Source organism: Pleurodeles waltl, chromosome 12, assembly GCF_031143425.1.
Source record: "Pleurodeles waltl isolate 20211129_DDA chromosome 12, aPleWal1.hap1.20221129, whole genome shotgun sequence".
NCBI lineage: Eukaryota > Metazoa > Chordata > Amphibia > Caudata > Salamandridae > Pleurodeles > Pleurodeles waltl.
The window spans coordinates 91706060-91733789 of NC_090451.1; the positions used below are offsets into that span (position 1 = coordinate 91706060).

The window sequence follows — 27730 nt, forward strand, 5'->3', positions numbered from 1 at the left end:
GCTGTAACTTTCTAAGTCTGTGATTTAGCAAATGCACTGAAGATGTTAACACTTTTTGCAGAATCATTCACAATGCTTCCTTCGGCTTCTGAGTACTCAGCAATTGTTCTAATCATCACGGGAGGTGACATGATCAGCATACTCCATTATGAGTCATGTTTTTGTAAGATGATGTCCTATCATGTGCCAGGCCACATTTTTCAGGTCTGACCAAAGCAAAGGAACCATGCTTATTGTTATTTCTTCTGATAGTTATGTTTTATTTTGTGCTTTCAGTTTTTTTTTTATATAGTACTCAATCATCTCTGGGGCATCCAAGGTCCTAAGAAATACTGCTAAAAGCAAGGATTTGGAGGAGTTTATATAGAGGCAGATTAGAGCACAAGTTCATTCAGCCTTGAACTTTCTGTCTCTCGTGTCACTGGAATCAACAGGTTTGCAAAGTACTAAGAGTGAATTACAACACTTTTCAGAGTTATCTTTTGACCCATTACTTATTTATGAGGGTGGACAAGATGTTGTTTATTGGTGTACTACAGGTTAAGCCTCCTTAGTTAGGTATGGGTTTTGATAGCACACCATTCAAAGAGACCTTTTGCTACAATGTATATGAAGTGGGCTTTGGGTTCTCTTCTTTCAACCCCTTACTTACTCAGATCAGCTTCTTTCAGCCATTGGCTTTAAACATTGTCATTACCTCTTGGCTCAGTCCAGACGAGTATTTATGTCTCACTTATTACAGTTACTTTTTCGTGTGTATCCATTCACCTTCACTCCATTTTGGGTTTTGAAATGTATGAATATTGTGTCATTTAACTCTAGGTTTTATCATGTACTACAAGGAACTCAACTACATAATGCTTTTCTAATGTGGATATTGAATATCTGTATGATATAATGTTGGTCTGATCCTATTAGTGCACTATCGTAAACTGAGTCTTTGCGTCATCATTAGATTATTTCCATTCAGCGTGTTTCAGAACAATTGAGGAAAACAGAGTTCATCAACCGTGTGAGCCTTTATCTTGGTAAATGGTTTGACAACGCTGTCTTAGTCCTCTCTAAACAATGTAATAACATTTGGAGCATGTGTATGGGCACAATACCGTATACACCAGCTTGACACCAATGCTTTTTTGACTTAAAAAAGCACATTTAAGTGATCTTCTGCATTTGAATCCCATATCCCGTTCTCTAGATGAAAATGAGTGTGCCAGCGGGTCTTCATGTGGCTCCGCCTCCTGTTACAACACCCTCGGCAGCTTCAAGTGTGTCTGCCCCTCAGGATTTGACTTTGATCAGTCATATGGCGGGTGCCAGGATGTGGACGAGTGCTCCGGTGGCACGGGGAACACATGTAGCTATGGCTGCTCCAACACCGATGGTGGCTACCTCTGCGGCTGCCCTGGCGGGTACTTCAGAGCGGGGCAAGGGTAAGCTGAGCTCTGACATTTTGTACATTCATAGTACAGCGGCTTAAGTGTTTTAAAACAGACGTTATTACGTATTATTATGTATGTACTTGCTTGTTTTTTATGATTATTGCTGGCCAGACATGCCGAATAAAGGTTTTGGGTTGGATAATCACTTCTGATAATGTTTTCAAATTGAATTGTAAACCGTAAACACAAACTAGACAAAAGCATTTTTTTCATCACCGGCCAAGTGGTTTTATTTAGTCTAGAATAAAGATGTGTCTGAGAATATTGATTTTTTCTCTTAAATTATTTTATATTCTCTGTTATATCATATATGATATACAGGGAATAATCAATATCAGAAAAACTCATGGGTTACAAACAGAGCACATATGTCCCAGAATATTAACCCTGCCTACCTACCTGATTGATTGAAATAAAAAATTGTCCAGGTATTATGATGTTGTAAATACCATGCGAGCACTTTAAGTCCATGGCTATATTGTAGTGCTGTTCCATCTTTGAAGATGGGTATAAATGATGATATAGAAAATGTCTTGTACTTTGGGAGGAGAAATGTTAAGTTTGCTCCCAACACGAAAGGGAAGCGTAATTCTGTTGTGTCGGCAACAGTGGATAATTAGAAGAATATCTCAAAGAAATGTTCGCCACTGGTACTATTAGGGAACACTGATACTTTAGCCATCTGCGGTGATCAATATCGCATTGTTTTTCATGGCATTGCAAAGTGTATCAATGAATAAGACTGTATGAATAAATCCCTTGAGGAATAACGTGCAATATTCAAAGAAAAACAAAATACGCATGAAAGGTAACCTGTTTGGCCGCTGTTGACTTTACAGATGTTTGGCTCCTTTTCTGTCAGCCGTATAGAATAATCCACTCCCTATTTTCTTCTGGGTGCAGTCACTGTGTTTCCGGGCTTGGCTTCAGCAAGAACTCATATCTGGCATCCCCTGCAGAAGAGAATGAGGAGGACATCCTGTCTCATGAGGCCTGCTACGAATGTAAGATAAATGGATCCCCGAAGAAAGGAAGGCAGCGGCGTAGTGCTAATGGAACAGAGCCTCTTGAGGTACGTACAGCTCCATCTGAACCACTGATCAGACACTGGCCTGGACACAGGGACATACTGTTGGACGTAACTCTAGCTGTATTCATGGGCGTCAACTCACCAAAATGCCAGGAATAGCGGAAGTGACATCACACATCATTTGACCTTTACTTTGACTCACACAGATATGCTTACTCATATGTACTCACATACACACTCACCCGCAAGCAGGCGTTTAACATACATTAAAAGCCTTTTTTAGTGACCTTAGCTGCCAGATAGGGTCATATGCCTTTTAATTGTAATCCTTCTTATACACTAGTAGTTAATTGTATCATTCACTACATTTTGACAGAAATCCAGGAAAGTGAAGCTTCAAACGACTTAGGAGGAGCTGCCACCGTGTTCCGGGCACTGATTTTGCCACCTCTGAGGCCAGGGGTCGCAAAGGCAGTGCCATTGGTCGCAAGCAGGGGTCTCAGCTGCGACTCCTGGTGACCACTAAATGATATCCACGGTAGTATTGTCTAAGACTTCTCAAAATAGGATATTATGGCAAGATTATGAATAGGATAACCTAGCAAGTCAATTGAACAGACATGGCAGTGACCTTTTGGGGGGTTGTTTTTTCTTTCTTCTTTTTGTTGGTTGTTCTTGTTCCTCCATCATGAAAATAATTGTTGAAACCTGTAATACCTGACATGGAATGGTAGATGTCAATAAAATAAAAAGAATCTTTAAAAAAACACTAGCTGTATTGTGCATCAGATATTGACAGATCCTCCTGCTGTTCTGTGTGACTGGTATTCCAACAAACCAGTGGAGTGTGAATACTTGCAAAGAATGTTGTTTCATTCAGCAGACTCTGTTTTTAGTGCAAAGTGGTGATTGCGATCTTTAGTAGTTAGACACCTGTACAGCATTATAAACCAAGACAACTATGATCAGTCTAATTCAGAATAACACCAGTGGCCAATGCGATTCATAGTCAATTCGCTTATTGTCTTTGAAGTTAATGCTGCACATTCACTGGATTTGTAAATGGTGCCTAAACATTAGTACAAAACCATTGCTATATTTCCTTTTGAATACTTTAGTCTTTAGTTAACTTAATGTAATCAGTTTAATCATCTCTACCTTTCTTCTCTCAGGGTCAACACATCAGCCTGGCCAGCCTGGACATTGATGCCCCACTCACCATGTCGCTAAACATCTCAGATTTGGCCAACAAGCAGCATATCCTGGAGTTGATCCCCGCCATTGAGACTTTGGAGAACCATGTGCGCTATATCATTGCCCATGGCAATGAGGAGGGCTACTTCCGCATCCACCAGAAGGATGGGCTCAGCTACCTGCACCTGGGCCGCAAGAAGATCATTCCTGGCACTTACAGGCTGGAGATCGCCAGCATGCCACTCTACCGCAAGAAAGAACTGCTGAAACTGGAGGACGAAAATGACCTGAACTACCTCACAGGCGAGATTGGCCAGGCACTCAGGATGAAGCTGCAAATCAAACTTTACTAAGAACATTTAAAACACACTTCTTAAAGTTGCCATCCAAGAAGAGAAATTGGAATCGAAAACTAATTTTGTATTTATCCAATTTTCTATGTCAGCACCTCATCCCTGAAATGTAGGATTGATGGGAAACGTGTAATATGGGCTCGCCAAAACTGTCTGTCATTTTGTGTATTTTTTACCTGATGTTTTTGTTTAAAAAAAAGGAAATTTGAAAAAAAAGCATTTTGTGGCCAACTATTCAAAAACTCATTGCAAGCGAGAGTTCAAAAACTGTGGCAGAGGAGTATTATTTCAAAGAGCTACATTGTTAAACACAATGGCTGTTCTATGCCTGATTTCTAAAGGAAGGGGCTTTAAAGGGCTTGAGCCCCTGCCCCGGAAAATGTATTTTCAAAACGATGAGCCTCGGTGTGGTAGTGGCTACAGAAAATGACAGTAGAATAACAGCGCTAAAACCCAAAATCACCTAAGACAAAACACACATTTGCACGCACACACACACACACACACACGCAAGCACACTGTGAGTCATGCGGGGAAGCAGTAAAGCTGTCATGTGGGAGACTGTTCTGCTCTTTAGGATGAAGTATAATATTATGCTCATTTTTCCAAACAAAGGAAAGAAAAACAGGAATTAATATTTTGTGTTGGAAATGGAATGGAAGAATGCCACGTTCTTACCGGTTTCGTTTTATCTAACTATTTTCTTTAACTTTTGAAGCCTACAGTTTAAATTGAATTCTTACATTTAATTTAAGAACTGTGAACTCCAAGTCCTCAGTCTCAAAAATATCTTTGCAATGTGAAGTGGCCTACCAGAAGGTCATGATCTTCCTACATTCATTGCCATGCGTTCAGATATTCTGAATTATCATCTGCCCATGTCTGCCAAGGCATCTTTTTAACCTGTGTAGTTCTGCTATCACTTCTCTTAGTTACTGTTGCCTTACCTGTCAATTTATTTTAGTTTTGGTATAGCATTGACATTTTGAAATACTTGAAATCATTCCCATTCCATGGAGAGCTCTCATTCCTCTGTGAGAGAGATGACAGCTGCCTGAGGGTTGTTGAGGTAAGGAGTCTCCACCCAAACGGAGATATTAGTCTGTGAGACTGCACTCGAGTTGCATGTATTCTTGACGATGGAGAACAGACTTTCTAGCATGGTGAATGTGTCTTTCAAGTGAGAAATCTTCTGTGGCAAAATATGTGATGGTCTCGCTGACTTGTTAGCCTTCACAGAGCCATGCAGGTGTAGACAAGACACATTGGCATTGCTCTGAGGTCAGTTCGATTGTAAGGGATAGTTAACGGTATGAGTCTGGCCTACGTGTATTCTTTGGAATGATGGACTTTTGAAAAGAGGTATGGGAACATTGGCAAGATGTGATGGCCTTAATCGTTAAAGATGTCAGCAAACCTCTTCTTTCAGAACATCCTGGACCTTGAATCCTGGTGAAAGACATAGTTGTTTTGAAGTATTTGTTCAAGAATTTATCCTTGTGCCTGTTTCCTAGACTACAAAGAATGTGTCTTTCCAAATACCCAGTGTGAAACAGCTAATTTCTTAAATGTATTTCTTTGTACTCTAGATTATTCACTACACTCTCTCAAATCAAGTATACTGGTTCGAAATATTGCACATTTGCATTACATTTCTGGAGTTGGTGTTTGCTGTAATCTAAATATATGTGCAATACTAATTGCTTGTGCTATCCGTCGCATCTCTACCCAGCTGTTCAGATCTGACATAAGGTTAGATTTTAATGGTTTTCAGCGCTCTTGGATGTTCTTGTCTAAGTTTATTGACTACTATTCCTGCAAAGGATTAGTCGATGAAATAGGTTGCTATAGAAATAGGCACAAATGCAGCTGTTGGTTAACACCTCATGTGTATCTATCTAGGGAACTGTCTATTTAATTAAACATTCCAGTCTTCTTTTCAATGCAGGGGAGTTTCCATGAATCATCAACTTCAGTTATAAAAGCATCAGATGACCTGACTAAATGTTTGTCTCTTTACTGCTTTTTATAAATGATTGTTTGAAAGCCACATGACCTCGATGCAAACCGCCGATGAAAAGAAGACAAAGAGACTCCCATTTTAGCAAAATGAAAAAAAAATCGAAAAAGCTTGTAACAATATGTGTATATCCTAAAAATCTTTTCTATATTCCTGAAAGCATAGATGAGAAAAATAATGGATGCTAATGAAACATTCAGGAAATAGGCAGTTGCTTAACCTCACCATAAATTACCTTTAGTGGCTACAATAAATCCATCTGCATTTTCAGCCAGTGCATACTGCACATTGGAATGAGATGCATGTTAGATGTTAACTTGGTTTGTTCACTTTCTGCATCTTTGATGTTATCCCCTCAGTTTCTACTGCATGCATGTTGATATATTCACTGCATTGAATAGCCTCCTGTTTGCGGCATGTTTTTTGGTAAATCTCACACTGTGCACTAACCCGCCATGTAGAATTTTACGGATGCTATGGAATATAATGCACTTGTAATGAGGCGGACAGGATATTCGCCATGTACCCCGTCATCCAAACTCTAAATCAGGCCTTTTGTCGGATACTGTAGTACAACACAAGTATTTTAGTGCTCATCTAAAGTGGTTCACTGGCCAATGCATGCTAGAGACTGAGATGTGTATTTTGCTAACTTCTGAAAAATAACAATATAGTGAGTGCCTGTCTTGCATGGCTATCAGGAGTTATGCAGTACTTGCCACAAATTGCCAGAAGCATGGTGCTTTTGAAAAATGGAGATGGTTGGAGCAGACAGTTTACGACTCGCTTTGCTCTGCTTCTTCAGACAGACTTTCAAGCCTCTAGCAAGTCTCTGATAGTTGAGTTCCAGCCCTTAATATCCTAATGCCTAGAGATGGTAAGTGCAGAAAGGAGCTCTGTGTATAAAAAAACCTCTTAAAATGTCACTGAGAATAGTTTTTGGAGCTGGAACGACTTGAACAGATTTCCCGGCAGGGAGAGAATTGTAGAGTTACGCTATCCCTGGAAGAACACAAGTTAGAAATATACTTACGTGCACAGACATACGTGATAAAAGTAGGTAGACTCTGAAAAAGAGACACTTGCAAAGACAGAAAGAATGAAAGGTTTCTGAAATAATGAATTCCTACAAAACAGCAGGCCTTCCAGCCATGGTGCCTTCCTCTGTCCAGTGCCTACACAGTTTAATAGTGTTCAGTGATATTTTACTTAAACCCACGAATGAAGAAAAAAGGTGCTAATTCAAACTACAGCTACACACAAGACTACCTGAACCCTTCCTGGACCCTTACCTCAGCTCTCCTTACCGGATTCTGAAACTGGTGCTGGTATTTTAACTTCATGTTTACTGCACTGTACGCAACCCATTAATATTTATATCTAATCAACCATTTTACTGTTTCTGTTTTTTTGTGAATGCATATTCCTGTAGATGTTTTTAAGTACGTTGGGGGGAGTTTTTGTTTTGTTTTTTGGTAGCAGCCACTTCATGTCAGTCAAGGTAATGTGTGAATACTGTAATTTTGGCTAATGTCACACTTGAATACTTTTGTGTTCAGCTGCCCCAACACACCACAGCTAAGTTAGGCAGGAGCCCAAGAACTCTCAATATGAACATTGGCCATCTTCGTATTTTTGTTTAACCAAATGGTGCTTTTTTAAAGAAACAAATGAAAATACTGTCTTTTTGTTTCTTGCGTTGAGCCAAAAGTGTTAAAAACAACTATGTGTTCATTCATTCCAGTGTCTTCCGATGCATTTTTGTGTTTGTGTGCAGTTTTATGGAAGCAAACCATGCCAGTAGGTTTTTGTTCTCCGAGTTTTGGGCACATACAGTATGAAAACTGCACAGCATTACATCTTCATATCTTTGTGGATTTTTATATCAAAAGCAACTGCAACAATAAAACTATTTTGGGTTAACCTTTTCTTGTAATTGTTTTCTTTCCAATGTAGTTTATGACCAGTCCTAAATTGGTTCAGTAACCAACAATCAGATCAAAGGGGAAGAAACATTATTTATACTTTTTGATGCAAACCAGCGCTGGCAATGGTTTGCGTCAAAAAGTTTACCGCTAGCTAACGCTATTCCTACGCGCCATGCTGGTGCCATATTTAAGGCCGGGCTGGTAAGAGTAAAAAAAAATGACTCGAACCAGGCAGCGCCGGTGTAGAGGAAAATGGGGGTTGTGTGTCAAAAAATGGTGCAAGTCAGGTTTGAGTCAAAAATCATGGCTCAAACCGGACTTGCGCCATTTTTTGGCGCACAACGCCCATTGAAATGACTCCTGTCTTAGCAAAGACAGGAGTCATGCCCCCTTGCCCAATGGCCATGCTCAGGGGACTTCTGTCCCCTGGGCATGGTCATTGGGCACAGTGGCATGTTGGCCCCCATGCCACTTTAAAAAAGAAATACTTACCTGAACTTACCTGTACTTACCTGGGATGGGTCCCCAATCCATGGGTGTCCTCCATGGGTGGGCGAGGGTGGCAGGGGTTGTCCCTGGGGGCAGGGAAGGGCGCCTCTGGACTGCTTCCATGGTCAGAGACCATGGAAGTGAGCCCACAGGTCCCTTAACGCCTGCCCTCACCCAGGCATTAAAAAACGGCACATATCAGGCTGGGCGCCGTTTTTTAAGGCCCGCCTCCTCCTGTGCGTCAAAATGACGCGGCAGTATAAATAAGGTGCATAGGCCTTAAAGTTATTTTTTGGGCGGGAACGCCTACCTTGCATGTCATTAACGCAAGGCAGTTTCCCGCATCCAAAAAATTACGCACACGGAGGAATTTTGACGTCCGCGGGGTCGGGCGTCATAGTATAAATATGGTGCACGTTTTGCGCCGAATGTGCGTCAACATTTTTGACGCACATTCAGCGCAAACAGAGTATAAATATGCCCCTCAGTTTCTTGGAAATCAATGGAATTCTGGATAACACAAGTCTAGAACAGGCTAAAAAGCAACTAAATCCATTTTAGCCTTAATGATGGGTGACAATAGAGCACATAACAGAATACAATATTCTCACAGACTTGTTTGGAAAACTTATTCTCCCCAGTATATGTGTCTGATGAAAATTAGAGGGGAGTCTACTTTGGACCATTTTTATTTGTATTTTATTTTGTATTATATTTTGCGAATGTCTATGAGTTACTAAAGGGTTCAGAGTCACATAACACTGTAAATTCTGAGATTCCTGCTTACCACTGAAGTGAAATAACACCTACCTAGCTAACATGATTCTGCCGTGCACAGAGGCACAAAAACTCTAGGTATTACAACCTATTATTCATAAATGCTAAGTATAGGTGATTGCAGGAAAATGGGTTCTGGTTGCAGAAGACCCCCACTTTTTTGCCTGTTTTTTTGATGCAGCTTTGACTGAAGTGCTCTGGGTTCCTGCTTACCAGGACCCCAGTGCCAGTGTTCCTTTCCCAAAACAAGACTCCTGCTCACTTCATCCCCTAGTGGTCAGACCCTTTAGCATCTTTCTAAGTCCCAAGTAAACAATTCTTTTGGTACCTAGGGGAGGGGGTACTAAAGAGGATCCCCCACGATCTGCAGCACAGCATGTGCCAATCAAAGGGATCCAGCACCACACTCATACAGACTGCCACTGCAGGCTGCGTAAAAAGGTGCTCCAAAAAGTGAAAACACAACATGGCACACACTTGTGTGCCTTGTTCCCTAACACTGCCTGTAAGCCCTGTAAGTCACTACAGAAGACCTTGCAGCCCTAAGGCAGGGTGCATTATAATACAGGTGAGGGCATATCTGCATGAGCAATTATGCCCCTACTATATCTTTGTCGAGTCTTAGACATAGTAAGTGAACAGGGAAGCCATTTTTGGTACATGTGCTGGGCATGGGCAATACAAGTTCCCCAGCTATGTGATGGCTTCACTGAAAATAGGGATGTTTGGTATCTAACATCTCATATTCATAAACTCTCACTGATTCCAGTGCTGTGTTTATAAATACTTTCACCCAAAGGGCACCTGAACGGTACCCCCTGAAAAACCTACCAACTGCTGGTGTACTGGCTGACTTGTTTTAGCCAGCCTGCCACCAACAGACATGTTTCTGACCACCAACGGTGAGAGCCTCCACTCTCTGGTGGTCAGAAATAAAGCTTGCTGTGGCAGATGTATTAACACACCCATTTTAACAGGATGATCTGCAAATCTGTATTCCAAGGCAGGGGAATTCATAGAGCCCACTGCCATTGGTATGTAAATCTAGTTTCCCTCAGAGGAGATGCTGACCCCCCTGACCTAGGGCCCATTTGGCACCTGGACGGGCAGGAAAATTAGTAGTCAGAGAGACATGTCCACCCTTCAAGTCACTTTCACCCTTAGGGTGAGCTGTCTGATGTGGACACAAAATTTAGAAGTCTGCCATCTTGGTGATGGCAGACCTAAGAACTCTGTGTAGGAAGTTGGCTCTGTATGTGCTATTTCAAAGTAAGGAATAGCATGCACAGAGTCCAAGGGTTCCCCTTAGAGGTAAAATAGTGGTAAAAATAGATAATACTAATGCTCTATTTTGTGGTAGTGTGGTCGAGCAGTAGGCTTATCCAAGGAGTAGTGTTAAGCATTTGTTGTACATACACATAGACAATAAATGAGGTACACACACTCAGAGACAAATCCAGCCAATAGGTTTCGTATAGAAAAATATCTTTTCTTAGTTTATTTTAAGAACCACAGGTTCAAATTTAACATGTAATATCTTGTTTGAAAGGTATTGCAGGTAAGTACATTAGGAACTTTGAATCATTTCAATTGCATGTATACTTTTCAAGTTATTCACAAATAGCTATTTTAAAAGTGGACACAGTGCAATTTTCACAGTTCCTGGGGGAGGTAAGTTTTTGTTAGTTTTACCAGGTAAGTACGACACTTACAGGGTTCAGTTCTTGGTCCAAGGTAGCCCACCGTTGGGGGTTCAGAGCAACCCCAAAGTTACCACACCAGCAGCTCAGGGCCGGACAGGTGCAGAGTTCAAAGTGGTGCCCAAAACGCATAGGCTTCAATGGAGAGAAGGGGGTGCCCCGGTTCCAGTCTGCCAGCAGGTAAGTACCTGCGTCTTCGGAGGGCAGACCAGGGGGGTTTTGTAGGGCACCGGGGGGGACACAAGCCCACACAGAAATTTCACCCTCAGCGGCGCGGGGGCGGGCGGGTGCGCAATGGAAGTCAATGAGAGATCAAGGGATCTCTTCAGCGCTGCAGGCAGGCAAGGGGGGGCTTCCTCTGGGAAACCTCCACTTGGGCAAGGGAGAGGGACTCCTGGGGGTCACGTCTGCAGTGAAAGTCCGGTCCGTCAGGTCCTGGGGGCTGCGGGTGCAGGGTCTTTTCCAGGCGTCGGGACTTAGGTTTCAGAGAGTCGCGGTCAGGGGAAACCTCGGGATTCCCTCTGCAGGCGGCGCTGTGGGTGCTCAGGGGGGACAGGTTTTGGTACTCACAGTCGTAGAGTAGTCCGGGGGTCCTCCCTGAGGCTTTGGTTCTCCACCAGCCGAGTCGGGGTCGCCGGGTGCAGTGTTGCAAGTCTCACGCTTCTTGCGGGGAGATTGCAGGGTTCTTTAAAGCTGCTTCTTTGGATAAAGTTGCAGTCTTTTTGGAGCAGGTCCGCTGTCCTCGGGAGTTCCTTGTCGTCGTCGAAGCAGGGCAGTCCTCAGAGGAGTCAGAGGTCGCTGGTCCCTTTGGAAGGCGTCGCTGGAGCAGAGTTCTTTGGAAGGCAGGAGACAGGCCGGTGAGTTTCTGGAGCCAAGGCAGTTGTTGTCTTCTGGTCTTCCTCTGCAGGGGTTTTCAGCTAGGCAGTCCTTCTTGTTGTTGTTGCAGGAATCTAGTTTCTAGGTTCAGGGAGAGCCCTTAAATACTAAATTTAAGGGCGTGTTTAGGTCTGGGGGGTTAGTAGCCAATGGCTACTAGCCCTGAGGGTGAGTACACCCTCTTTGTGCCTCCTCCCAAGGGGAGGGGGTCACATCCCTAATCCTATTGGGGGAATCCTCCATCTGCAAGATGGAGGATTTCTAAAAGTCAGAGTCACCTCAGCTCAGGACACCTTAGGGGCTGTCCTGACTGGCCAGTGACTCCTCCTTGTTTTTCTCATTATCTCTCCTGGACTTGCCGCCAAAAGTGGGGGCTGGGTCCAGGAGGCGGGCATCTCCACTAGCTGGAGTGCCCTGGGGCATTGTAACACGAAGCTTGAGCCTTTGAAGCTCACTGCTAGGTGTTACAGTTCCTGCAGGGGGGAGGTGTGAAGCACCTCCACCCAGAGCAGGCTTTGTTTCTGTCCTCAGAGAGCACAAAGGCTCTCACCGCATGAGGTCAGACACTCGTCTCTCAGCAGCAGGCTGGCACAGACCAGTCAGTCCTGCACTGAACAATTGGGTAAAATACAGGGGGTATCTCTAAGATGCCCTCTGTGTGCATTTTTTAATAAATCCAACACTGGCATCAGTGTGGGTTTATTATTCTGAGAAGTTTGATACTAAACTTCCCAGTATTCAGTGTAGCCATTATGGAGCTGTGGAGTTCGTTTTTGACAGACTCCCAGCCCATATACTCTTATGGCTACCCTGCACTTACAATGTCTAAGGTTTTGCTTAGACACTGTAGGGGCATAGTGCTCATGCACATATGCCCTCACCTGTGGTATAGTGCACCCTGCCTTAGGGCTGTAAGGCCTACTAGAGGGGTGACTTACCTATGCCACAGGCAGTGGGAGGTTGGCATGGCACCCTGAGGGGAGTGCCATGTCGACTTAGTCATTTTCTCCCCATCAGCACACACAAGCTGGCAAGCAGTGTGTCTGTGCTGAGTGAGGGGTCCCTAGGGTGGCATAAGACATGCTGCAGCCCTTAGAGACCTTCCCTGGCATCAGGGCCCTTGGTACCAGGGGTACCAGTTACAAGGGACTTACCTAGGTGCCAGGGTTGTGCCAATTGTGGAAACAATGGTACATTTTAGGTGAAAGAACACTGGTGCTGGGGCCTGGTTAGCAGGGTCCCAGCACACTTCTCAGTCAAGTCAGCATCAGTATCAGGCAAAAAGTGGGGGGTAACTGCAACAGGGAGCCATTTCTTTACACAAGCCCTCCCCAGCCCACAGGCCAGGAGACTCAGCCAAAGCTGGGAGAGTCTTCCTAGTCTGTCAGGCGAGGAAGAGTAGAGGAAATAGGCTGGTTTGTTGCAGGGCCTACTCTGCCTTACATCCTCCTGTTCAGGTCATTCCCTCTGGGGAACTGACCCACTTCCACAGTGATAGGACCTAGTCTGAACTGCCTCTTGTCTGTGCTTTTTATGTCTTCACCCATTCTCTCTATTTTGGGGTTAGAGGTATCCACCTCTGCTAATCTTATCTTAGCCAGGGTCACCCCTAGCTTACCCAAAGAGGTTACCCAGAGCTGGAGTAACCCCACCATGACCAACAGGGTCAGGGGGCCTAACTTGCTATTTGGCATGGGGTCAGACCACCATGCCAAGGATAGTGCAGCCATAAAGGCTAACACCCAGCAGAGGCCACTGACAGCTATCAGTGCCCAGAACCACACCTTTAGCTCTTCACCTACAAGGGAAGGGGCTAAGTTACAGGCTTCTTTGGGTTCAGGGTGCCTGTCTGCTGTATTAGAGTGGGGGGTTACCACATCTTGTAGTAAACACCCTTCTTCCACTCTTTCTTCTGTTAGCTGAGGAGCCACCCACTCAGGCTTAACAGTTGCCTGACTAGCCAGGACTTCTTGTGGGTCAGGTTGGACTTTATCAGAGCCACTTTTGGAGTTCTCCCCTACTGGAGCAGAATCTCCTTGGCTTGCTGGAACCTTGGCTAAAGGTTGTCCACCTTTCCTACTCTGTTTCCTTTTCTTTTTCTTCTGGGGCCTACTTGCATTTACTGCAGAGGCAGGCACTCCAGAATCCTTGGGAGAGGACTGGCACTGGACCAGTTCCTCTCTTGGGCTCTGACTAACCTCTGGGTAGTCATTTCCAAGGAGACAATCAAGGGGGAGGTCTGTACTGACTACCACCCTTCTCCAGCTAAAAGTCCCACCCACTTCTATGGGCACAAAAGCCACAGGCCTATCAGTGACCCTGTCTGGGCTAACTCTTACTCTGGCCATCTCACCTGGGATGTACTGGTTTGAGAACACCAGCCTGTCATGCACAATAGTGTGACTGGCACAAGTGTCTCTCAGGGCAGTGGCTGGGATTCCATTCACCAGTAGGTGGTGGAAGTGTCTACTTCCCTCTGGAATCTCCAACTCACCTGTTGGGCCCTTTTTCCAGTTGAAGGCTATGAAGACCTCCTCATCTGAGGAGTCATCCCCAATGGCTACACTGGTCACCCCTGGGATTTTGCTAGGGGGTTTGTTTTTGGGACAAGAAGTGTCCTTGGTGTGGTGCCCTGTCTGTTTACAGTTATGGCACCATGCCTTAGTGGCATCCCAGGTCTTACCCTGGTACCCACCTTTGTTTTGGGTTGTGTCTCGGGGCCCACCCACCTGGTCTGGTTTTTGGGGGCCTACAGAGGACTCTTTTTCTTTGTTTCTAGTGTCACCCACTTTCTCCTGGGGACGCTTTGTAACCCCATTCTTTTGGTCACCCCCAGTGGAAGTTTTGGTTACCCTAGTCTTGACCCAGTGGTCTGCCTTCTTTCCCAATTCTTGGGGAGAAATTGGACCTAGGTCTACCAGATACTGATGCAACTTTTCATTGAAGCAGTTACTTAAAATGTGTTCTTTCATAAACAAATTATAAAGCCCAACATAGTCATGCACTTCATTTCCAGTTACCCAACCATCCAGTGTTTTCACTGAGTAGTCAACATAATCAACCCAGGTCTGGCTCGAGGATTTTTGAGCCCCCCTGAATCTAATCCTATACTCCTCAGTGGAGAATCCAAAGCCCTCAATCAGGGTACCCTTCATGAGGTCATAAGATTCTGCATCTTTTTTAGAGAGTGTGAGGAGTCTATCCCTACACTTTCCTGTGAACATTTCCCAAAGGAGAGCATCCCAGTGAGATTTGTTCACTTTTCTGGTTACACAAGCCCTCTCAAAAGCTGTGAACCATTTGGTGATGTCATCACCATCTTCATATTTTGTTACAATCCCTTTGGGGATTTTCAACATGTCAGGAGAATCTCTGACCCTATTTATGTTGCTGCCACCATTGATGGGTCCTAGGCCCATCTCTTGTCTTTCCCTTTCTATGGCTAGGATCTGTCTTTCCAAAGCCAATCTTTTGGCCATCCTGGCTAACTGGATGTCCTCTTCACTGGAGTTATCCTCAGTGATTTCAGAGTTGTTGGTCCCTCCTGTGAGAGAACCAGCATCTCTGACTAGTATTTGTGGAGTCAGGGCTTGAGAGGCCCTGCTCTCCCTAAGTAGGACTGGAGGGGGGGAATTTCCCTCCAAGTCACTATCTTCATCCTCTGAGTTGCCGTCCTCAGAGGGGTTGGCCTTTGCAAACTCTGCCAACAGCTCCTGGAGCTGTAGTTTGGAAGGTCTGGGGCCCATTGTTATTTTCTTTATTTTACAGAGTGACCTTAGCTCCCTCATCTTAAGATGGAGGTAAGGTGTGGTGTCGAGTTCCACCACATTCACATCTGTACTAGACATTATGCTTCTAAAAGTTGGAATACTTTTTAAGAAACTAAAACTGGTTCTAGAATCTAATTCAAACTTTTAACAAACTTTTAAACTCTAAAAGAAATGCTAAACAGGATCTAACACAAGGCCCTAGCAGGTCTTTTAAGAATTTAGAAAACTTTTCAAATTGCAAAAATCAATTTCTAATGACAATTTTGGAATTTGTCGTGTGATCAGGTATTGGCTGAGTAGTCCAGCAAATGCAAAGTCTTGTACCCCACCGCTGATCCACCAATGTAGGAAGTTGGCTCTGTATGTGCTATTTCAAAGTAAGGAATAGCATGCACAGAGTCCAAGGGTTCCCCTTAGAGGTAAAATAGTGGTAAAATAGATAATACTAATGCTCTATTTTGTGGTAGTGTGGTCGAGCAGTAGGCTTATCCAAGGAGTAGTGTTAAGCATTTGTTGTACATACACATAGACAATAAATGAGGTACACACACTCAGAGACAAATCCAGCCAATAGGTTTTGTATAGAAAAATATCTTTTCTTAGTTTATTTTAAGAACCACAGGTTCAAATTTAACATGTAATATCTTGTGTGAAAGGTATTGCAGGTAAGTACATTAGAAACTTTGAATCATTTCAATTGCATGTATACTTTTCAAGTTATTCACAAATAGCTATTTCAAAAGTGGACACAGTGCAATTTTCACAGTTCCTGGGGGAGGTAAGTTTTTGTTAGTTTTACCAGGTAAGTAAGACACTTACAGGGTTCAGTTCTTGGTCCAAGGTAACCCACCGTTGGGGGTTCAGAGCAACCCCAAAGTCACCACACCAGCAGCTCAGGGCCGGTCAGGTGCAGAGTTCAAAGTGGTGCCCAAAACGCATAGGCTAGAATGGAGAGAAGGGGGTGCCCCGGTTCCGGTCTGCTTGCAGGTAAGTACCCGCGTCTTCGGAGGGCAGACCAGGGGGGTTTTGTAGGGCACCGGGGGGGACACAAGCCCACACAGAAATTTCACCCTCAGCAGCGCGGGGGCGGCCGGGTGCAGTGTAGAAACAAGCGTCGGGTTTTCAATGTTAGTCTATGAGAGATCAAGGGATCTCTTCAGCGCTGCAGGCAGGCAAGGGGGGGCTTCCTCGGGGAAACCTCCACTTGGGCAAGGGAGAGGGACTCCTGGGGGTCACTTCTCCAGTGAAACTCCGGTCCTTCAGGTCCTGGGGGCTGCGGGTGCAGGGTCTTTTCCAGGCGTCGGGACTTAGGTTTCAGAGAGTCGCGGTCAGGGGAAGCCTCGGGATTCCCTCTGCAGGCGGCGCTGTGGGGGCTCAGGGGGGACAGGTTTTGGTACTCACAGTCGTAGAGTAGTCCGGGGGTCCTCCCTGAGGTGTTGGTTCTCCACCAGCCGAGTCGGGGTCGCCGGGTGCAGTGTTGCAAGTCTCACGCTTCTTGCGGGGAGATTGCAGGGTCTTTAAAGTTGCTCCTTGAAACAAAGTTGCAGTCTTTTTGGAGCAGGTCCGCTGTCCTCGGGAGTTTCTTGTCTTTTTCGAAGCAGGGCAGTCCTCAGAGGATTCAGAGGTCGCTGGTCCCTTGGAAGGCGTCGCTGGAGCAGAGTTCTTTGGAAGGCAGGAGACAGGCCGGTGAGTTTCTGGAGCCAAGGCAGTTGTTGTCTTCTGGTCTTCCTCTGCAGGGGTTTTCAGCTAGGCAGTCCTTCTTCTTGTTGTTGCAGGAATCTAAATCTTTAGGTTCAGGGAAGCCCTTAAATACTAAATTTAAGGGCGTGTTTAGGTCTGGGGGGTTAGTAGCCAATGGCTACTAGCCCTGAGGGTGGGTACACCCTCTTTGTGCCTCCTCCCAAGGGGAGGGGGTCACATTCCTATCCCTATTGGGGGAATCCTCCTTCTACAAGATGGAGGATTTCTAAAAGTCAGAGTCACCTCAGCTCAGGACACCTTAGGGGCTGTCCTGACTGGCAAGTGACTCCTCCTTGTTTTTCTCATTATCTCTCCTGGACTTGCCGCCAAAAGTGGGGGCTGGGTCCAGGAGGCGGGCATCTCCACTAGCTGGAGTGCCCTGGGGCATTGTAACACGAAGCTTGAGCCTTTGAAGCTCACTGCTAGGTGTTACAGTTCCTGCAGGGGGGAGGTGTGAAGCACCTCCACCCAGAGCAGGCTTTGTTTCTGTCCTCAGAGAGCACAAAGGCTCTCACCGCATGAGGTCAGACACTCGTCTCTCAGCAGCAGGCTGGCACAGACCAGTCAGTCCTGCACTGAACAATTGGGTAAAATACAGGGGGTATCTCTAAGATGCCCTCTGTGTGCATTTTTTAATAAATCCAACACTGGCATCAGTGTGGGTTTATTATTCTGAGAAGTTTGATACTAAACTTCCCAGTATTCAGTGTAGCCATTATGGAGCTGTGGAGTTCGTTTTTGACAGACTCCCAGCCCATATACTCTTATGGCTACCCTGCACTTACAATGTCTAAGGTTTTGCTTAGACACTGTAGGGGCATAGTGCTCATGCACATATGCCCTCACCTGTGGTATAGTGCACCCTGCCTTAGGGCTGTAAGGCCTACTAGAGGGGTGACTTACCTATGCCACAGGCAGTGGGAGGTTGGCATGGCACCCTGAGGGGAGTGCCATGTCGACTTAGTCATTTTCTCCCCATCAGCACACACAAGCTGGCAAGCAGTGTGTCTGTGCTGAGTGAGGGGTCCCTAGGGTGGCATAAGACATGCTGCAGCCCTTAGAGACCTTCCCTGGCATCAGGGCCCTTGGTACCAGGGGTACCAGTTACAAGGGACTTACCTAGGTGCCAGGGTTGTGCCAATTGTGGAAACAATGGTACATTTTAGGTGAAAGAACACTGGTGCTGGGGCCTGGTTAGCAGGGTCCCAGCACACTTCTCAGTCAAGTCAGCATCAGTATCAGGCAAAAAGTGGGGGGTAACTGCAACAGGGAGCCATTTCTTTACAATGGGTTTCTGGCAACACGCTGCACACTGGAGTCTAAACATGTCCACTGAAAGCACATACAACGTATATATGCATATGAAAATAACATGCTTTACTTGGGGACTTTTATTGCTGTATGTATGATAGTAAGGTCTGATAATAATGCTTTAGCTATACATCAAGATCAATATAGAAATTTAAAATATATATAGAGATGTGTGAGGTCTGAGGTGTGACCTTCCACTGGTTACTGTTCTCCTAAGCTTAAAATGTGTGAGTGTGCAGAGTATTTAGACTCCTTGACCTATTGAAATGCCCTTATATGCTAATGCTACCCCATGGTATAAGGTGTTCAATATAATGATGTATTTGTTGTTATAATTTTCAAATGTATATGCAATCATGATGAGATTAAGAAGTGGGAATTAGTATAATGCACTTATCATTATGTTATATCACTAATGTTCTTTTGATAAGTAATGATATTAGTTTTGGGTAATGTAGCTGTTAAGATAAAATACTATAATAAAATCCACTTTCCTATAAGTTTTGTATGTATCATTTTTTGTTTAAACAGCCCTCAAAAAGAGACACTGGGCCTGATTTAGATATTGGCAGATAGGTTACTTCGTCACAACAGTGATTGATATCCCGTCCTCCGAAATCTAAATCCCATTATGTCCTATGGGATTTAGAATTTCGGCATATGGGATGTCCGCCTTGTTGTGACAGAGTAACACATCTGCCAATTTCTAAATCAGGCCCAGAGACTTGAAACACACGTTGGCTGTTTGGCTGTGATATTATACTTTGAAGAATAAAGAAGCATGTGGAACAAGCTATTGTATAAATAAATATATTCTCAGACCATGTTGTTCTTTCTATATTAAGTTGTACTTATACTGGTCGGGGACAAGCTCTAAGAATAGCGCCAATGTTTGAAGATCGAAGTTTATTTATTTCATGTCCTTAGTTAATCAAAATCATAAGTGAATATGCATCGCTTTTTTAAAACAGTAAAAGAAACAACAAATTGAATAAATATCTCTAATACATTGATTAAAATGCTTCAAATCAAGTAGAATAAATCTACCAAAACTAATTCTTTGACGAAAGTGCACAGTGCGTTTAGTCTGATAGTATTTATGCTATGAGGTGCACAGTATGTCTTTAGGCAGGTGGACGTGAAGTAGCAGTCTTGCCGATCTTGATGGTTGGCTCTGCCGGCCCTAGGAGACAGACAGCAATTCTGGTGTCAGAGTCACTCCCTTGCAATTGTCCAACATATTACTTATTGGCACGGGTATAATTTATTGGTTGAGCTTGTAATAAATAGGCCAGTATACTTAAAATCTGCATATTAAACTAAGGTGGCGCCCTGCCCAAGTGCTCCGCTCTACGGTTAAAACTGCAGTGCCCAATATGTGGATCTCGTGCAGTTCTAATCAACACTGCGTGCATAGGCCGCTGTGCACAATCTAGGCCAGAGATGCTTGCATTTCCTGCTGTTTCTTTTTTAAATTAACAAGGTATTTTACAAATCGACAGATCAATTGCATTTCTGTGAGCGAGAAACAAGACAGAACTTCTTGTCTGTAGGGCTGGAGACATCTTTGTGTGAAAAGTGACCACAGAATCGCTTTTCTCTACGCTATAAACTCCGTGCAAATACATATCAGATGAACTAGATCTTCATTCCCATTCCCACACAGCCGGAAGACCGTTGCAGACGATTTACGCTCCCATTGGGGGTAGATGTAGACGTGAGGGTAGGATACCCAGACGATATCTCAATAATTTGCTCTTGAGTGCATTAGAAAAGCATGTGCAAATATAAGACTGTGGTTCCAGTTTACATTAGCCTTGCAGCACAACCCAGCTATGGGTTCTTTTGGCAACTGCTGCCTTATCCTTTATCAAAGATACATGATTGATAGTTTTCTTCACTGCGGTTTCAAAGCTGGTAAGCAAGGCCGATGTTGCCCAGAGATCCTGAAGTCCAAGTTACATTAAGGAGTCATTGATATATGCAAGTGAGATTCCCGAAAACCTTACTTTAAGCAATTACAGTGTTTACACACCAAAAATAAATAAATACAAAATTATTTCAGTTGTTTTCCTTAAAGATCACTTTACCCTCCCACTGTTTACTTGTGATCGTGTGATTAGCTTGACTGGTTGTTTCAGAAGTCACAGTGCGTTATGAATAGTAAACAGCTAAGGATAACATATGAAGCATTGTCCAATGATTGGGTACCCATCCATTTTTTGTTAATATTTATATCCATATATCACACTATGGAATGTATTCCTTGTGCTCCTTTGAATATTTTATGTGTTTTTCTTTATTTAGTCTTTTTTTGTTGAATAGTACAAAGTATACTCATAATATAAGCTGCCATCAGAAACTTCTTATTTTGCTTTATTTTTAATCTCAGTTACTTCCCCCTTGAAGGCTCATTGGAAATCCCCTATCTACCTAGAATACTTACTATTCTCAAAAACATTCAATGTGCTATAAACTGCATCAATGTCACCAAAAATAAAACACAGAAATTAAAATGTTATAATTTTTTATATTATAAATGAAGCCCTACTTAGGGCTATACACTTATGAAAAGACTGGTAGAAATAAAAGGCTTTAAACAAGATACTTCCACATTGGAATAAAGATAAAAATGTGTCACAAAAAAGTCAATTTGTACTTCATTGCCAAATTAGACAACAAAACATGTTCTGCTTTTCAAATGTTTTTATTTTTTCTATTTGCCAATCTTTGTATATATCTCTGAAGTTCTGTTTGAGTAAATATTTAATTTTTAGTAACAAATACATCCAATAACTGTCCAGTGCTAGTACAATAAAGTGCAAATAAGTTTTAAATAATGCCATTAATTAAACTTTCAGATCACAGAGTTCAACAATCAAAATGGTTATTAACAGACATAACAGGGACATTATAGCGCAATCAGAAATACAAGGCTTGCTTGCTTACATAAACTGAGAGCTCTACTCGTGAGAGTAAAAACTTCACACATCGAAAGAGGTAAACTGGATAAATTAATTTTAGAGAGTGTGGGCAATGAAACTGACAGTGATGATAAATCATAAACCTCAAGAAAAAATTTACTGAAACATATCAGTGTCTGTTACTTACTGAGCTTCTAGGTAAACCCTTGTGCCCTTATGAACAATTTAATCAATGGGGAACCACTGTTGTGTAAATATTTTGCTACATACCTTGAATTCCTGAGACAACTTTTCCAGTGTATTTATTTACATATAATAAAGATGTACATCACTTCAAAAAGTAGTGAGACCTTTACCACAAATACTTTGTCTGAGCATTTTATTGTAGAAAGAAAAACAGAACAAATATACAATTTTAAAATAAAAACTAAAATTGTCAAATAAACCAGCAAGATGGTGTTAGCTAAAGACAAGTCCATAAGAAATCATATTTAAATCATTAAGTACGTTAGAGCTCTCTTTGGCACTTGGTAGCATAGACCATGTGACACGTTTGTATAGTTGAACATAATAGGAGGAGGAATCAAATCCTGCATGAGATAGGCTGCATTATTTTGGTAGACATAGTGCTGATCAAGATATTATATCATGACCTGTGAACTCAAAAAGTAAGGTTCCTCAAAGATTACTGATGCTTTCATCATACATCATGAACTGGGTCTACAGTCATGTATGATTTCTCTCTATGGATAATATCATATACTGAGTATACACAATTAGAATTATACAAGCCAGATTTTAAGAGCAGTTCTCCAATGTGACACGCTGCTTGAAATATAGATGAGAAGGGTCTGGTTACAATTAAATGCACGTGAACTGAAGGTATTGTATTTGGGATCCCTCTCCTTTTGATGCCCTTTACCTTACAGAATTCAACAGCTTGTAGTAAAGAGTAATGAGTTCTGTTATATTTATTCTAATCTGACTTTGCAGGATACTTGTTTTATTCATTTAAGCGTTATCAGTACTGGTTTCAGAAAGTTGGTAACTCTACCCATAGAGCAGGTGATGCTCAGACACATAAACACACAAGAAATTGAACTCCAAAACAATACAAGTTTGGTAATGTAAAAAAAACAGAAAAACTAAGAATGAAAAAATCCAGGATCTATGGGGACTTGCTCTAAGTGCAACTAGAGATTGTTGGAGAGGTAGTAATGAGCAGCTTCTGTAACACTCTAACCTCAATGGTTGTATACTGTGACCGTAAATATAGATGCATCAAAGTTATAGAAAATTATGGGCAGCACCAGTGCAAGTTGAGTATTAATCCACTTGATAACTGCCCACCCAAGTTACCAATATCAGAAATCACAGACCCGATTCCAATAGTTAATACTTATTTCCTCCATGCCTTTCACCTGGAGCCTTCAACTGCTTTCATCAGTCACAATCTCAGGGTGAACAATAATAGGTCTGCAGAGTCACAGTAGACCTTGTTATTCCAATGGGCCAGCTAATTTCCATTAGCCATAGAAATGAAAGATAAGGAAGCCCTTTCTATAATCAATTTGGTTCTTCCTATTAACAAAATGAAAGCTTAGTATTTTTAAGACATGTTTTAGATGATTAAAAGGGAATTTGGTACTGGTTTGTCACAAAATCATAGAAAGCACAGCTAAACAGAGGTCATTTGGAAGTATAAAACATTCAAAGTTTATAGAGAAAAGTCATCACCGAACAAAATAAACCAATCAAGAGACATTATCTATCCTCAAACAGTGGTCTAAATGGCACTGACACAAACATATACAAAAGAGAACAGGAAATTACATTCTTAAAGCAGGTCCTGTAAAATGATAGAAAATATATGCTGGACACCGACAGTAAGACCATGACAAGTGACATTGAACAGATTCTGAGCCAATGACTTGGCAGGTGAGGAATATACCAGTGGAACATAGCTCTTGAAAACATACAATATGTACACACAAAAATGCCCGGTTACTTTGATCAAGCAATATACCATGGCCCATGGAAACCAAAAGGTGCACTTTAGTCTCAAAGGCCATATTGACCACATACAAGAAAACATGTAAACCCATGATGAACGCATCCAGGAAACTAAGTTAATGAACCCATTGGAAGCCCAAGCGCTTATAACCTAGCTAGCAGTGTACTTATGACACAACACACTTCACAAATGCATAGGCATGGCCAGTTGCCACTGACTGATAAAACATATTTTAATCTTTAAGAGACTGACAGTTATGATTTGATCATGAAAACAATAGATACAAACCTATTTGTGCATCTAAGTTCAGTCTAAACATATAAATAGTTTTTTTCACAAGTGTAAAGGCACTTTTGCTATCCACAAAATGTGGCTTCACTATCATAAGATACACTCACAAGTCATAATATTCAAGTATGGAGTATTGTCACGCAGTAATAGATCTTCTCCAAGAAGCAGAGGGTTTTTATTACTGGACAGTGATGCCTTCAGAAGTTTGTGCACATACACAAATGTATGAGCTTGTGATTATAAGCTATTCTTTCTGGGTCTGCTAATATTGTGGAATGGGTGAATATTTACTCTTGGTAAGATCAAGATTAATCCCTTTCTTGGGAGATATTTAGCCTAGAAGTCTTCAAAAATTGAAGGCATACAGTGAAAGGGGTTACTCCAAGTAGCAAAATATCTCTAAGTGGGCAAAAAAATTGAAACTAATTAAATTATTGCAAAAAATCCTCATTTCTATATTATGCACAGTCATGAATGCAGAAATGGATCTGCATCAGTGTAAATGGGAATACACAAATATTTTCCTAAGATGCGCCTGGAAAATTGTGACTGTTGCAGCTTTGGATGAATACTCTTGGAATCCTTTTGAAAGTCTGGGAATTTTGAATATCTACATCAAAACCTAGCTATAAGCTTAGGGTGTACATTTTCTAAGTTCCTTGATAATTGAGATCCCTTGTATCATATGTGATGGTAGACTCTGTAGAGAATAGCACAGTGTTTTGATGAATGACTAAAAATACCTATTGAATTCTAAATTACGTTTAAGAAATATTACAATATAATTACAGCCTAATGGTTCAGAAACACCCACCCTCTTCAGCCTTCCATAAACTACCCTAGGAGACGCTGACACGACTATGGAAAGACAATAACTTATCTTTTCAAGAAACATGTAAACAACATTTACCAAATACACTAAATAACCTGCATAGTAGAACAACAAAGACACCGCTGATGGAAAGAATATACTCCAAGTATATATCAAAGTGAAATAAACATGATGGAATTGTCTTTAGGTGGTCAGAGTGTGGTTAATGAGAAAGCTTAGGGCACCAATACATCAAATGGCTCTCAACGTACTTAATTTGTTAAATTAAATAAAGAAGAGCAGGAATCCAACATTTTTCTGATGGGTTGGCCAGTTATGCTGTAGAATGCCCCTGTTGCTGAGTATCAAAGCAGCTTGGTCTCGATTCCACCGCATGGCTCTTTCTTCCATTAAACTATGGTACCCGTCTCTTCATCTCACTCTTTTTTTCATTCAAGCTGTCTCCCTTTGTCACCCTTTTTCTCCGCCTCCTACTTTCTCCTTATTTTTGGCCACCTCTCTTTGCTTCAGGCGTAGGTCCGATGATGGTCATTGTCCTCAAATATGTGAGACAGTGCTCATCACATGCAACCAGTTCCAAAAATTAACCAAGGAGATCCAAGAAGGAGGTACCCAATCGGTACAAGCCCTACAGCAGTGAATATGTCACAATCTGTCATCCGCACATTCTTTTTTAAGAAAAAACACACCAACCCTGAAAATTGTGCTTTACAAGAACAAACAGTAAAACAAATATAAGTATATATAAAAACTGGAAGAAGTGGTGAGATCAAAACTGCAAAATTCATCATACATATTCTGTCCAAAAGAAGTGAATTCCAGAACTTCAACCCCACATTCAAAGCTGCACACCTGCCATGTGCCAGGTAAGTTATTCTCTGTTTGCTTTGAAGCACACCCTCTGTGATAACCTTTAGGGTTGCCATATGACCACATGTCACTGGAGCATGGCATTTCCAGCCCTCAGCATTCCTTGTCCACATTTATGCATGTTGGAACTCATAGTGCTGGTTTGGGAAAGTTGAACCCCAATGGAATATAACACCGAATTCTAGAGGAATATCAGGATTGGTGTGGTGCCCTTGTAACATGGACTCTTTCGGTATTATTAACAAAATGAGGCTATGGATAATGGACTTCCAAAATACCAAATAAGTTTGATTATATAGATGTTTTCAGACCCACCTGAGCTTTAAGGCTCAGAGTACCTGCTTGTGATTGATCTGTTGGATTCTGGGTAACCAGAACTGACTGTACTAGATGAGGGTTATGTGATTAAAGTTAATGACTCATCTCAGCATCCATTTTAATTTTGTACTGCTTAGAAATGTTTTCCCAGCAAACAAATGACATTGCATGCAAGCCTTTCTCTTTGCCAAAGCTTGTCAACACAGGAGGGTAGCTGACACTAAGACAATTGCTGGCAGGCATTTCACCTGTTTCTTTACATAGATATTCATTCAAGCTCACATCGGGCCAGCAATAAGGGCCTCACTTTAGCCTCAAAGTGTCATTTGGACCCTTAAGGACAGCCCGCTAGCCCATTATGTGAGTGAAGGCTCTGACCATATTTAAAAGTCTCTGCCTGCCTGGCCAAAGAGGGGTTTGTTTTTTTAAACAAAATCAAATCAAACAAAAAATAAATAATAGACTTTATTTGCCGGGTTGTGTTCTCCATGCACACTAGACTATTGTTTATTTTTCCTACCCAGATCTAGCAATCTTTGCATGGTGGACCTAGGATGAGGACATATGAATCATGAGGTCTCCCTTTAATACCATGAAGTATTAATAGATAATAATTCATTGGATTATTTCTTCCATATTGGAAAGTGTTTAGAATATATTTTTGTGTTAACACAAGCTTTAGAAATGTAGCATGTTTGTCGAGAATAAGGGCTCCTGCTGGTTAGCTGTACCTACACACAAGAGTCCAAGACTATGGGGGTCATTTTGACCTTGGCGGTCTTTTTTAAAGACCACCGAGGGACCGCCTTGTGGAAGACCGCCAGTGTTGGCGGTTTGCCGCTCGGCCTATTATGACCGTTGGCAGCTCTCCGTCCTTTTACGGACGGAGAGCCGCCAACAGCCATACTGGCGGGAGGCGGGGAAGTGGAGGTTGCTCCACCTCCACCGCCACGCCAACAGAACACCACCCAGCGAATCACGTCCTGTGAGTCGCCGTCGCGGTGTTCTGTTGGCGGTGTGGTGTCGGCGGAGCTGCCCCCATGGCTTCCGTCCCCTCCCGGAGGATCGTCGGACCAGGTAAGTTGATCGTCCGTGAGGGGTGGGGGTGGGGGGGTGTTGTGTGTTGTGTGTGTGCATGGGGGTGTGCGTGTGTGTATGTAGAGGGGGTGTGTGAGTGCGTGTATGCTTGCGGGGTGTTGTGTGCATGGGAATGAGTGTGTGTATGTCTGTGGGTATGTCTGTATGGATGTGTGCATGTATGTTTGAATGTGGGTGTGTGTGGATGTAGGCATGTATGTCGGCGTGTGTGGGTGTAAGTGTAAGTGAGTAGGTGGTGCCTGCGTGCGTGTCGTGTGGGTATGGGTGATGTGCTGTTGGGGGTCGGGGTAGGGAGGGAGGCCCTGCCACCTTTGGGGGATGGCAGAGGTGGTGGGGGGGTAGGGGCGGGAGTCGGGGTGGGGGTGGGGGAGACCCCTATCAGTGCCAGGGAAGGAATTTCCTGGCACTGATAGTGCTTACCGCTATGGATTTCATGGCGGTTCAAACTGCTGGAAATCCACGGCGGTAAGCCGGGTCAAAATACCGCCGCCGGTATAGTGACGGCCGTCGGGCTGGAGACCCAGGTCTCCAGCCCAGCGGTCGTCTCCGCCCTGGCGGGTGGAACGGAGAACCAGCGGATTTACCATGGCGGTAACCGCCATGGTCATAATTCCACCAAGTAAGACCGCCAGCCTGTTGACGGTCTTACCGCCGGTTCTCCGCCTTCCGCCAGGGTTGTAATGACCCCCTATGTTTTAAAGCCAGGAAGTTCAGCTCGAAATCGGTTATCAACATATTCTTGAATGATGTGGA

General features: G+C 43.1%; 1 protein-coding gene across 1 annotated transcript in view; it reads left to right on the forward strand.

The window, feature by feature from the left end:
- The window catches only part of LOC138267693 (fibrillin-2-like), a 367800-nt gene extending 359838 nt beyond the window's left edge, over positions 1–7962 (forward strand). Inside the window, exons 62-64 of the mRNA XM_069216842.1 lie at positions 1199–1433; positions 2346–2514; positions 3645–7962. Coding sequence (XP_069072943.1) covers positions 1199–1433; positions 2346–2514; positions 3645–4019 — 779 coding nt within the window. The 3' untranslated portion in view covers positions 4020–7962. The remainder of the gene's footprint in view (positions 1–1198; positions 1434–2345; positions 2515–3644) is intronic.
- The last annotated feature ends 19768 nt before the right edge of the window (positions 7963–27730 follow it).